At 39.8% G+C, this 13,469-nt stretch overlaps 1 protein-coding gene across 3 annotated transcripts in view; it reads left to right on the top strand.

The window, feature by feature from the left end:
- LOC101437727 (cytochrome P450 2C9-like) overlaps positions 1-7,632 on the top strand; it is a 30,446-nt gene extending 22,814 nt beyond the window's left edge. For all 3 annotated transcript variants that reach the window (XM_058298729.2, XM_058298728.2, XM_058298730.2), the window contains exons 7-9: positions 251-438; positions 4,277-4,418; positions 6,570-7,632. In XM_058298729.2, the coding sequence (XP_058154712.1) occupies positions 251-438; positions 4,277-4,418; positions 6,570-6,751 (512 nt within the window). In that variant the 3' untranslated portion in view covers positions 6,752-7,632. The remainder of the gene's footprint in view (positions 1-250; positions 439-4,276; positions 4,419-6,569) is intronic.
- The last annotated feature ends 5,837 nt before the right edge of the window (positions 7,633-13,469 follow it).

Below are 13,469 nucleotides of genomic sequence, written 5' to 3'. Positions count from 1 at the left end.
TCTGTATAAAAGACGTTTGAAAATCTTGTTCGGGGCTCGGGATTCAAACTGAAAGCTCCCGAGTCCGGCCGGCCGTCAATAAACCATTTTTTCCTTCTCAAAATCATTCCTGAGTCCTGGCCTCTCTATACTCAATTAATTGAACTTCTCTTAAATTCCACAACAATAATACTTTCTGTAATCCTGAATTGCTGTGGCAAATGTGCATTTTTCTCCTTTTGCATCAGTGTTTACTTTACTGTCTTATTAGCTAAAGTCCAGGAAGAGATTGACCAAGTGGTTGGCAGACACCGGAGCCCCTGTATGCAGGACAGGAGCAGCATGCCCTACACAGATGCCGTGGTGCATGAGATCCAGAGATACATTGATCTCGCCCCTAACAACCTGCCCCATGCGGTGACCCAGGACATTAAATTCAGAAACTACCTCATCCCCAAGGTAAGACTTGTTTCCCCTACACTGCATGTCAGTGCATTTGAAGGGCACATACTTCCGGCATGATTCCAATGCTCTCTACTCAGGGGAGATGAGGGAAGTTCAACCATCATACCTATGACAGCTTGATGGATTTTGAACTCTTTCCAGTTTGGTATTGTAAAACTTCATAACAAATTTTGATATCAGGCAATTTGAGTCTTCCAAATTTGCTCTCCTTTGTTATTGTTTTTGCCACTCTTAGCTGTTTACATCTCCAAATAAATTTTAATATCAGCTTGTCAAATTCCCAAAACACTCTGCTAGGAGTTTTGTTTGGGCGACACTAAATCTATACATACAATCAGAAAGAAATAACTTTTTGACATATCAAATCTTTCAATTCTTGATTATAACAAATGCATGCATTTTCTTTGTGCTTACTTTAATTTTCTAAATAATGTTATGTTCTCAGTGTAGTGCTTTACCTATTTTTGTTATGCTTTTCCCTAGGTAATTAATATTTTTGTTATTAAAAATTGCATAATTATTTTAAATAACATTTCCTTTTTTTTGGCATATGAGAATGCAATTGATTTTATTATTTTGATGTCATATGCACTATCCTGGAAAATTTGACTTAATTTTGCTAATGATTTATATGTAAATTCATTTGAAATTTCTACCTATACATCCTGTAATCTGGGTTAATATTCATTTTATTTCTTATTTTCAAATTCTCATGACTTTAATTTATATTTGCTACATTATTTTGCATGCTAGGATTTCCAGGATAGTAATCCAGCAATGGATTACTGGTCATTCGAAGGGGGGGGTTGTGTTTTGTGGTTTTTTGTAGATCTCAGTTTAAGTATATTTTGTCAGTATTCTTTATCCAATTAAGGAAGTACTCCTTTAATTTTTGCATGTTTTTATCATGAATGGGTTCATAATTTTATCAAATGGATTCTCAGATACCGTCATATATTTTGGCCTCAATTCCCCCACTAAATACACACACACATACATATCTTCAGCTATATACATGCATAGATAAATGTATAAACAGATATCTGGATTATATTTTCTAAATTTTGTATTTATATTCATAAAATATGTTGATCTGCAATTTTTCTTTATCATATCTTTCTTCTCAGATTTCTGTAATGGAGGTAATATTTGCCTTAAAATAGATGGGAAATATTCCCTACCATGGTATATTTTATTGCCTCTCATCCCATTTTCTCTTGTTTTTGTGAACACTAAGGTCTCTTTTGGGATGCCTCATAATTTTTGCTAAATGCCAAAGATTATTTATACAAAATGCAGAGGCACATATAATGTTTGTCTTCTCCCAGAAAGTGTTCAGCCCTCCTCTACTAAGATGATAGAATGATATAACATCTTCCCTCCTTCAAAATTGGAAATGAACATAGTCTAAAACTGACTAAAGATATCATTTTACCTCTTCAAGTTTCTTGCACCTTTTGAAACTCGGCTGCAACTTTTGTCTTGTCACTTTTCCAGTGCCTTCTAACACATGGTTTCTCTATTTCTTTTCACAATTTCTAGTTCGTATGCTATAAGATACTTCATCCCCAAATTGATGGCAGCATATATTATTATTACATAAAATTAAAACAGCTAAAAATTCTATTATCATGATAAAAAGATTTGGGTAGTTTGGTAAGTTTGCACGTTCTATATCATCTGGGGAAGAGGGAATTGAGGTCATTACCATGAAGCAATGGACCTTGTTCCCACCAAGGATTAGGACTTTCAAGTCCACTCTTTCATCCAAGGACACGACTAGGAAAAGCCTTTACTTTATTAATATTTTGTTGTCAATCAAACTTACTTCTCCTCCTATTATATTACAAACAAAATTGGAAATAGACCGTAGATTGAGAGAGGGACTAACAATCTCACCATCTACAACATGTTGCTGCAGAGAGCATTGCATCTGATAAGAAGATGCCCATTCAGGGCTCATGTCCCTGCTCAGGCCCTTTGAGCTTAGAAAGCTCAGAATCTGAGGACATGGCACCATCTCGTCTACATAAGGAACATGCAGCTATGGGTAGCTGACTGCTCCTTTCCTACCAGTCAGATAAATAATTTATTTACCACCGGATGGACTCACTGCATTACATGAAGGTCATGATCTAAAACAGGAGTCTGCAGACTGTTTTGGTAACAGGTCAGAGGATAAACACTTCCAGTTTTGGGGCCAGAAGGTCTCTGTTGCCAACACTCAATTCTGCCATTGTGGCGTGAAAGCGCTCCGAACAAAACGTAAAGGTATGAAGAGAGCAGTGTTCCAATAGCAATGGAACCTGAAATTTCAGATTCATGTATTTTCATACATCATGAATTCTTTTTTTAATTAGAGAAGATTTAGGTTTACGTAAAAATCATGCACTCAATACTGAATTCCCAAATAATATCCTACAGGTGACACCTTGCATTAATGTGCTACATTTGCTACAATTCATGAAAGAACATTTTTATACTTGTACTGTTAACTCCAGTCCATCGTTTACAATTGGGTTCATTGTGTGGTACGATCCTAGGTGGTCTAAAGTTTTTATTTTAGTAACATATACACAACCTAAGATTTCCCCTATTAACCACATTCAAATGTATAACTCAGTACCATGTTACCTTCACAATGTTCTGCTATCATCACTACCATTCATGACTGAAACTTAATCATTTCAAATAGAATCTCTGTACCTTAACGCCCCATTCTCTAATCTGACCCCATTCCCTGGTAACTAATATTCCATTATTCCTTTTTTTTTAATTTTACACTTTTATGAATAAATTGTCTGATTTTATTTTATTGTATTTATTCTTTTATCTGACCCTTTAGTTTCCTAACTTTCTTTGGGTGCTTGCTTCCTTCAGTACATTCACATTTTTAATGTAACCAATTGTTACATAAAAGGCTTCTCAGTATGATTTTGTGAGGTATATTTCAAGATATTAGATTCCAGTTACATGCTTTTGGCAAGAACACTAAATGGTTGATGTGTTTGCTCTATATCAGAGAAATGGTGGCACATAGTATCACATTATCCAATTATCGGTGATGCTAAGTTTCTCAATTAGTGGGGAGTACCTACAAGAGCTCTCCACTGCATACTTGATGTTTTTTATATGTAATTAATAACAATCTGTGGTATAATACTTTAAGACCTTGTGAATATTCTATTTCCAAATCATTCACCCGGCAGAATTACTATTAATTGATGACCTTGCGTGAATTGCTGCAAAATGATATTTCTAATTTTGCTATCCCTATTTAGCTTGTATTCATCTGTAAAGAAAGCTCTTCCATATTTTTAATTAAAAGAACAAATTGCTTTATTAACATTCAACAGTAGTTATTGTAAGTGTTATAACCTAGCAAAGGTCATTTTTAATTAGATAAGACCTCTATTTTAAAAATGTCCATGAACAGATATCAGATACTTCTGACTTTTCAAGGGCCAACAGAGACTTCTATTTTAAACTATAATTCACATATTACATATGTGAAACTGAAGGGATGAAGTCAAGCTCTTGCTGCTTCATCCAACTTGAGGATAAGGAGAGAGGATTTTGAAAATTTGTCACTCAATTACTCAAGTGCTCAGTACTTCAAAAGGACTGAAGGCACCTTTAGCAAGATCAAAGCCACTGGCCTTATGCACATTCCTGCTTATTACTTGGACTGTCTTCCTGGAAACGTCATTTCCTTTCTTCAGACACGGTTTTCCACAGTTACATGTCAAAGATATTAGGCTAAGTGATTTCCTACATTTCTTCCACCACCATGAATTCTTTATAATTCAGGTTATCAATCTGTCCATTCTAGGGCACAACCGTATTACCATCATTGACTTCTGTGCTGCATGATAAGAGAGAATTCCCCAACCCAGAGACGTTTGATCCTGGCCACTTTCTGGATGAGAGTGGCAATTTTAAGAAGAGTGACTACTTCATGGCTTTCTCAACAGGTAGTAGAAATGGATGTCCATCTGTCCTTCAGGGGACAAGATACTTTCGGGGATCATCTGGAGCTTCCACAATGCTTACACTGGGTCTGGTAGAACTGCTTTTTGTGCATGATCATCACACACCAGTCATTCCCTGTTGTGTTCCCACCGAAGCCGACATCCTCATTATTGGGTCAGATGAGAGGGGCTGTAAGGGAGCTGAAAAAATTCTGCCAAATGAGATAGCTAGAGTACGGATTGATTGTATTCTGCCTCCAGATATATCACGGAGCTACCACACAGTCCTCCTAGAAGAGGAAACTCATCTTGACTGTCCTCATCTCCCCCAAGAAGGAATCCCTGTGTATCATCTAAGGGTGCCACTTGCCCCTTTGATGAGCTTGCAGATATAAGAATCCACAAGGGAAACGGACTTGGCCCAGTGGTTAGGGCGTCCGTCTACCACATGGGAGGTCCGCGGTTCAAACCCGGGCCTCCTTGACCCGTGTGGAGCTGGCCCATATGCGCGCAAGGAGTGCCCTGCCAAGCAGGGGTGTCCCCCACGTAGGGGAGCCCCACGCGCAAGACGTGCGCTCCCCGTAAGGGGCACGAAAGAACGTGCAGCCTACCCAGGAATGGCGCCGCCCACACTTCCCGTGCCGCTGACGACAACAGAAGCGGACAAAGAAACAAGACACAGCAAATAGACACAGAGAACAGACAACGAGGGGGTGGGGGGAATTAAATAAATAAATAAATCTTTAAAAAAAAAAAATCCGCAAGCACAGAATAGGCCCTCAAGGGGCTCACGCTGCAGTGAGGGAAGGAGATAAGTCGACAGATCATTATAATCAAATACGACCAAATCTGTGAGAGAAGGAAGCACAGGCTGCAGTAGGGGACAAGAGGGGACGTTGCCTTCTTCCTCCTCACACATGACCAGCAGTGAAGCATAAAATGGAATAAGTAACACTGGAATAGAAGAAATTGCATTTCAGCAGTCACAAGGGGCAGGGAGCAAGGAAAGAAAAGAGTTCAAGGCATGATGACAAAAGTAATAGACACAAGGAAAGGAGCAGAATGTTTGCCTTAGATGGAAAATTTCTGAACTGCCTGCAAAATAACTGTCAGATAAATGAACCCTTGGGATTTCGCACAATTGCATCACTGAATCCAGAGCACCTTGCTCTTTGTTCATTCATGACTCTTCGTATTGTATAGTGGGGTCTCCACTCCCGTAGTGTGTGCTCAGTCTCAGGATGTGGAATTGAATTAAGTTTTTCTGTTGCTTTTCCTGCTTGTTTTGGATCTGGCAATGTGGAACCAAGGTGAGAAGGACTGCCTTCAAGGAATGCACATTTTTGAAGGGTATATAAGTAAACAGAGTGTTGTGATTCAAAGTGATCCATGTTTCAATGGAACCTTGGATATGATCCTGAAGAAATCCAGCCTGGGGGAATTACAGTTTTGTAAAGAGGAATTTACATTTACCTAGGTTGTAAAAAAGTTCAAGAGTAATGCATCTTAGGCGAAAGAAAAAAAAAACAAAAATGTAGCATTGTGGTTTCGAATGGTATAACATGTTGGAGATTGATGAGAAGTGGTATGGCTGGAACTGAGAGTTTACAGTGTGAAGAGTAGATGGAAAGATCATGGAATGTCAGACTAGGAAAAAATGTAAAGGGCCCAGTCAAATAATTTGGGCTGAATCCATAGGGCAAAGGAAGTACTCAAAAATTTTAAGTGATGGGATGAGAGGTTTAGGCAAATGCTTTTGAAAGAACATGAGGGAAAAAATCTTGACTTATATTTGCATCAGAGGTAGAAACTGAAGCACAGATATATTTGTGAGCCCACTCTTCACAGTACTTCCCTCTTCAGCCCTCTTGGACAAGCAATGTTTTGTGATTCTCAAGAAAAGATTGACAGAAACATCAGGGTTAAAAGAGCAGTTGTAATGAGGGAATACTCAGTGAAGTACTAGGCAGAGTTCTGGCTCTCAATCAATATTTTAGAGTAGGGAGTGCCCACTAAAATAAGATTTAGCAAGTGTCTCTGTCCTGACTTCAAATCATCCAAGTACAATCATTCAACATGTAACTACTGAGTGTTCTGTGGTAGTTCAGAAACAGCAATGTTCAAGAACATCTACCCCATCTTTTTGATTTCCAGGAAAACGAGTTTGTGTGGGTGAGGGCCTGGCCCGCATGGAGCTGTTTTTATTCCTGACAACCATCTTGCAGAAATTTACCCTGAAGTCTGTGGTTAACCCAAAGGACATTGACACCACCCCAGTTGAGACTGGGTTTGCCTCTGTGCCGCCCTCGTACCAGCTTTGCTTCATTCCCGCTTGAAGAAGGGGCAGGCCATTTGCCTGCTGCTGGGTTGTCACCTACAACTGCCTTTCTCAGGAGCATCATTCACCTCCCTCCCTCTGCTGGGGATATCCTCTCTGACCTCCCCTGTCCACATCTCCCCATGCCCTGAAGATCCAGGGGGAATCCAACCTCCATTAAAGACTGTGTTCTGCGTTTCACTGCACAAGTTTACCTGCTGTACTCCCCACTCTGTAATATCATATTGCCCACCACATGCCTTAATAATTTATCTAACACTGAGTTATTACTCTTTCACTGTGAGTTATAGCAAAAAAATGATAGTGTGTGTCTATTCACAGGCATGCAGTGCTCTGTATGTTTTAAAGAAATGTGTCATTTTTGTTGGTTCTGTTCTGAGATCTTCCTTCATTTATACATAACAAAGTAAGAAATGAAAGAAGAAAAGTAAACGCAGTCCAAGAGGACATGCTGAACACTTAAACAGAAGTACAAAGAGTAGATAAAATAGAAATGTTCAGACAAGATCTCAGGGACAAATGATGCAGACAGTCACCATAGATTTGGGTTTGAAGGTGACAGAAAGTGTGTCAACGAGCAGTTCCAACCTGTGGTACATATTGAGAAGATCAGCCATGGGGAGAAATGAGCATTGAGCTATGAGAGTTCATATCCCCATTTGGTGTTAACATCAACACTAAAGGAAGATTTGAACTATTTTAATACTTCCTGTTTAATAACTTAGGTTCCAGTATTGTTATATGTTTCCATACTGCTGATCATGAGCTCTTGGTGTTAGTCTATTGTTTTAGTTTGCCACGGGGCTGCTGATGCAAAGTACCAGAAATGGTTTGGCTCTTATAATGGGTAATTTGTTTAAATAAAATCTTCCAATTCCAGGTTGTGAAATGTCCAAATCAAGGCAACATTAGAAATGCTTTCTCACCAAAATCAGCTGCTGGCAACTCAGCCTCCCACTATTGGCAATCAGGCAAGATGGCAGGTCTGCCTGTTCTCTTGACTTTCTCCTTGAACTCTGTGGTTGATCAGACATTTCTCTCTGCGACTCAGCTCCTTGACCCCTCGGGCTTCTCTCCTTGAGCTCCACTATGGGCAAACCTGGAGTCCTTTCTCTTACAAGGTTGGACCAAATATAGCAGCTTCCTTTCTCTCTGGGTTTCCATTTTTATAAGACCCAGAGAGAGGGAGAAGCCTCAACCTGAGTCAGGTCTCACTGACGTAGTCCAACCACAAGAGCCTCAAACCCACAGGAATGGATTGAATAATCCATTTTTTTGAATAAAACAATCTTTTTCATTTTGGGGTTCATAAAAGAATTTCCATCTGTCACATCTTCTCTCCCCAACAAGAGAACAATATGTCTCCAAGATAGCATCAGATTTTATTCTTTTACTAGTTCTCACCATGTTCTTCTACATTCAACATTAATTGGGATGATAATTTGATACTTTTGTCCTGAAGTCATTAATATCATGTTATCTCTAAAACATAGACATTTGGATATTTTACACACTTCAAATCATGGTCATCTTTTTCCTCCTTCTGTCTTGAATTGTAGAAATTGGGAAGTGGCCTCACCTGTTACAGATCTCCCAGCTCATCTCCCATGGGAAACCATTTAAAATTTGGTTGCATTTTTAAGATGACAAATATGTGTATTTGTTTACACATATCTATACATATATGTAAGTTTAAATATGTATTTAAAAGTAATATGACATACAGCATTAATACAACTGTTTACAAATTTAGGCTTCAGACTATACCTAATATCCTACAATTTGTTGTTTTTCTACTAATTGGTTGCCAGGAAAACTTCAGAGATAACAGAAACATGGGCAAATGATTCCAATGTACAGAATACAGAAGAAGAAATGGATATAGCTATTTCACATGTGAAAACAACTTAAAAATAAAAGGTGCAAATTAAATTACATTATGTACCTTTTAAACATAGTTACCTGGCACTGAAAAGATATTAATGTAATTGTTTGCACAGATGTAGGCAAACAGACAGGCCTATAGTTTGTTCTATGCCACTTCTTCTGTGAATTCCATCCTAAGTGTTTCTGAAATTTGTAACACCCTTCCATCACCACTTTTTTCTAATCTTACGAAGCTTGATTCTCCTTACACAGTATTCGGCATTTTGCATGTTTTACATGAATCTTTCTCACAAATGTATGAAGTAGATACTGTTTATATCAATTCCTACTGATGCTGTAACAAATTACCACAAACTTAGTTCCTCAAAGCAACACAAGTTATTATCACGCAGTTCTGGAGGTCAAAACTCAAACACCAGTCTCATTTGTCTAATGTCAAGGCATCAGCAGCTCTGATTGCATCCAGAGGTTCTAGGGGGCAATCCTTTTCCCTGCCTTTCTCTGTTTCTGGAAGCTGCCTGCATCCTTGATTCATGAACCCTAGCTCACATCACTCCAACCTCTATTTTCTGCTGCCACATTTCCTACCAATAACTCTGAAGGCCCTGCTTCCTTCTTACAAGGACTCTAGTGTATATATGGGAACAACCAGCTAATCCAGAATAATCTCAAAATCTTTGATCTAATCAAGAATTAAATCCCTTTTAGCAAGTAAGGTAACCTATTGAGAGTAGGGCTGGACCCATCCATATCTAGTGCCCCTTTGTTATGCGGGCCTCGAGAAGGTACAGGAATAATCGACTTTCTCTGGGAAGACAGGTCTGGGCATAGGTTATTGCTCACCTCATCCACATCTTACCAGAAGAACTGCCTCTGTCACTGGGGCCATCAACACCTCATCAGGAAGGATGGGCCGATCCCACTGTGCCCACCTATTCAAGATGCTGCCTTTGGGCTTCAGCTATTGACATCCTAACGGGATCTCGAGCTGGCCCTTGGGTGTCTGGGGCCTTCCAACTATAGGATGGGGATGGAAGTAGCTCTCCCATGTAGCCAAGCCAAGACAGAGTTACACATAGGCCCTGGGATGTTTTGTGTGTTTTTTTTATTGCTTAATTTTTTAATTAGAGAAGGTGTGGTTTTAAAGAAAAAATCATGTATAAAATTCAGCAGTCTTATATACCTCCTTGTCCTCGTCATTAACATTTTGATTTACCATGGTACCTTTGTTACAATTGGTGAAAGAATAAGTTCATTGTAATATTAAGTGTTGGTCATTATTTATATTAAGGTGTATTTTTCCCTTATATAACCCTATTATTAACACCTTGCATTGGGAAGCGGACTTGGCCCAGTGGTTAGGGTGTCCATCTACCACATGGGAGGTCTGCAGTTCAAACCCCGAGCCTCCTTGACCCGTGTGGAGCTGGCCCATGCACAGTGCTGATGCACGCAAAGAGTGCCATGCCATGCAGTGATGTCCCCGTGTAGGGGAGCCCCACGCACAAGGAGTGTACCCCATAAGGAGAGCCACCCAGAGCAAAAGAAAGTGCAGCCTGCCTAAGAATGGCACGGCCCACATGGAGAGCTGACAGAACAAGATGAGGCAACAAAAAAGAAACGCAGATTCCCATGTCGCTGACAACAACAGAAGCAGACAAAGAAGAAGACGCAGCAAATAGACACAGAGAACAGACAATGGGCGGGGGGGGGGGAGGGAGAGAAATAAATAAATAAATCTTAAAAAAAAAAACCACCTTGCATTATGTGGTTACCTTTGAGATAATTCATGAAAGCACATATTTATAATTGCCCTATTAATTATAGTCCATCATTTAAAATAGGGTTCCTTGTGTTCTACATTCCTATAATTTACCTTTTAATTTCTACCTTTTAATTTTTATCTCTTATTTTTACCTAATAACATATATAGGACCTAGATTATCACCTTTTAACCACAATTGCATGTATAATTCACATATATAATTCACTGCTATTAACTATACCCTCAACGTTGTGCTACCATCACCACCATCCATTTCCAAACTTTACATGTGGGCATGTGGGGGAATGTGGGAGAAGAGAGCATTACTAAAGCCTCCAGTACTGAGAAGAAGGAGTCAGATGTGAGGCCCAGACCAGTCTCACCCTACAAACAACAGGTCAGACTGTGTGAGCCAGAGCCTACTCCAGAGCCTGAACCTTTCAGAACTCAGCTGCTATCAGTGTAACACTTTCATGTGTGTCACAGCAACTATGATATGACCTCAATCAGTGTTTGAAAGAGGTTCTAGACATTAGAGACCATGTGTCACCAAACCTTAGCTCACTGTCTGTATGTGATATAACCCTAGCAACTGCTTTTCTGTGTTTCTAGGAGAGCACCAGTGTATTTTCTTAAACCCTGCCTGAGATGTTCATACTCTCTTCTAGTTCCTGTCACTTTCATGTCCATCATCCCCTCTGATCTGGTTATTTGTGCCCTGAGGGCATGTGGTTCATCTCTGCCTCAGAATCATGCTTCAGGCTGTATCATCCTCTTTCAGTGTCTACCTCCTTGCACAGGTGAGCAGGGATAGGGAAGTATGGGCTTCCCAGGGATCCTATGACCTGGGACTTGGTCACAAGAGCTGCCAGGGTAACTGAAAAGCTCAGAGCATGGTGGACATGAGCAGCTGGTGTTGTTGGGACCAGTACCTACGTATCCTGTCAGGAACTCTGTCTAGGAGGAGTGTGGATGACAGAATATCAAGTTCTATCTCACTGACTCACAGCATTGAGGAAGGGCCTGTTAAAGGTGCACTGCTGGAGAGATCAAAGGGTGGTACTGGGGATTGAAGTCCCTCAAAAATGGCATGTTCTAGTTCTAACTCTCAGTACTATGGGTGTGAACTCCTTTGTAAATAGGATCCTTGAATATGTTACCCATTAAGGTAAGGCCAAAGTGATTAAGGGTGGCCTTAATTCATTATGGCTGGAGTCTTTATAGGGAGGTGACTGAGCAGGAGGAGCAGGAAACCAGAGAAGGGGCAGAGGCAGGTCACCATGCATAGCAGGCAGAGCTGCATCTAGAATCCAAGGGACAACAGGACTGTAGACCAGTCCCCACCAAAACACCACAGATGCCAGGAGAAACCATGATCTGCCAGTGCGTGATTTAGGGTGGCTGGTTTCCTAACCTGTGAGATAAGGTCTTGTCGTTTAGCCAGCCCACACTGGGGTATTTGTCATGACGACCTAGAAACTAGGCAGGTAGGGAAAGGGCATAGGCCTGGGCAGCATCCTCAACTCAGCCACTGCTTTTGTTGGCTTTGCTTTCCTGACACTTCTGGCATTTTGAAAAGACCCTGGCCTCTTAATATGAAAAGTCAAAGAGATGTTGCTTCTTAAGCAACAAAGGGCAAGAAAAATCAGCTGCACAATAAAAGCCCTGTATTTTCTAGTTCTTACCACATAAATGTGTCTTGGAAATCAAGATATCCATATTCAAAGAACTTAAGGGGAACCTCCACCCATATCATGTACAAAAAATTAAATATAAATGGTCAAAGACCTAAATATAAGAACAAGCATTATAAAATTACTCTAATCACGTATAGCAGACCATCTTCAAGAAATGTATTAGGCAGCAGTTTCTTGGATTTTATACTAAAACCATGTGCAACGAAAGAAAAAAATAGATCAATGGGACCATCAACATTTAAAACATTTATGTTTCAAAGGACTTCAATATGGATACAAAAGACAACTATGGAACAGGAGAAAATACTTGGAAGCCACAAAGCTGATAAAGGTTTTTACAATTATGTGTGTGTGTGTATGTGTGTGTATCTGCTACAATTCAAGAGTACAAACAGCCTAATTTTCAAATGGCCAAAAGACTTGAATAGACATTTCTCCAAAGAAGATATATAAATGGCCAATAATCACAATAAAGATGCTCAATATCAAGAGCCCTTACGGAAATGCACATCAAAACCACAATTAAACCATTAAACACTCACTGGAATGACTGCTATTTATAAAATGGAGAGTAAAAGTGTTGGAGAGGATGTCAAGAAATAGACCCTTCATTGTTGGAAGAGGTATAAAATGGTACAGCCACTTGGAAAATAATTTGGCAGTTCCTCAGAAACTTAAGTATAGAATTACCATATGACCCACCTGTTAGAGAAAAATGGCACTCACTGGAACATGGAGACCGATGATTGCAGGCAGAAAGTTTTTGAGATCCTGTCCCAATGGAGGGGGTCTGAAGAATAGATTTCAGCCCCCCAACCAACATGGTGGGAGTCTGACAAGAGACTTCAACCTGCCTCTGGCAGAGGCAGTCATGAATTTATACACTACATCTCCAGGTGGTAAAATGCTTAGTCAGTGGGTGGGGTTTGGGTCTTGGTAGTGTCAATAGGAACTATAGAGGCAATTTTTTTTCCTTGTATGACTATCGGGTGGTGAGCCAAGGGTGGTGAATTCCAAGGATACAGAAGGGGTTGATGGTGCCATGTGGCTCCTTTGTTTATTCTTGTGAGGAAATGAACTGTGTCTGAGCATGAAGCCTATGAATGGGGGACTGTACTATGTCACAGGAATGAAAGTTACTGTTTTTATCCGTTATAAATCTTGTGATCAGTTAATCCTTATAAAACTTGTAAGGGAGAAACATCTAAAAGCACCAATACCACTATTAGGCATACACCCAAAGATTTGAAAGCAGGAATTTAAAAGATATTTGCACACCGATTTTTCTCATATAGACAAATATAGAACTGTTATATGATCTGACAATTCCTCATTAGGAATATATCCAGAAAAACTAAAAACAATGA

The sequence above is a fragment of the Dasypus novemcinctus genome, chromosome 6, assembly GCF_030445035.2.
Source record: "Dasypus novemcinctus isolate mDasNov1 chromosome 6, mDasNov1.1.hap2, whole genome shotgun sequence".
In the NCBI taxonomy this organism is placed as follows: Eukaryota; Metazoa; Chordata; class Mammalia; order Cingulata; family Dasypodidae; genus Dasypus; species Dasypus novemcinctus.
This window is presented reverse-complemented; position numbering and strand designations above follow the sequence as displayed.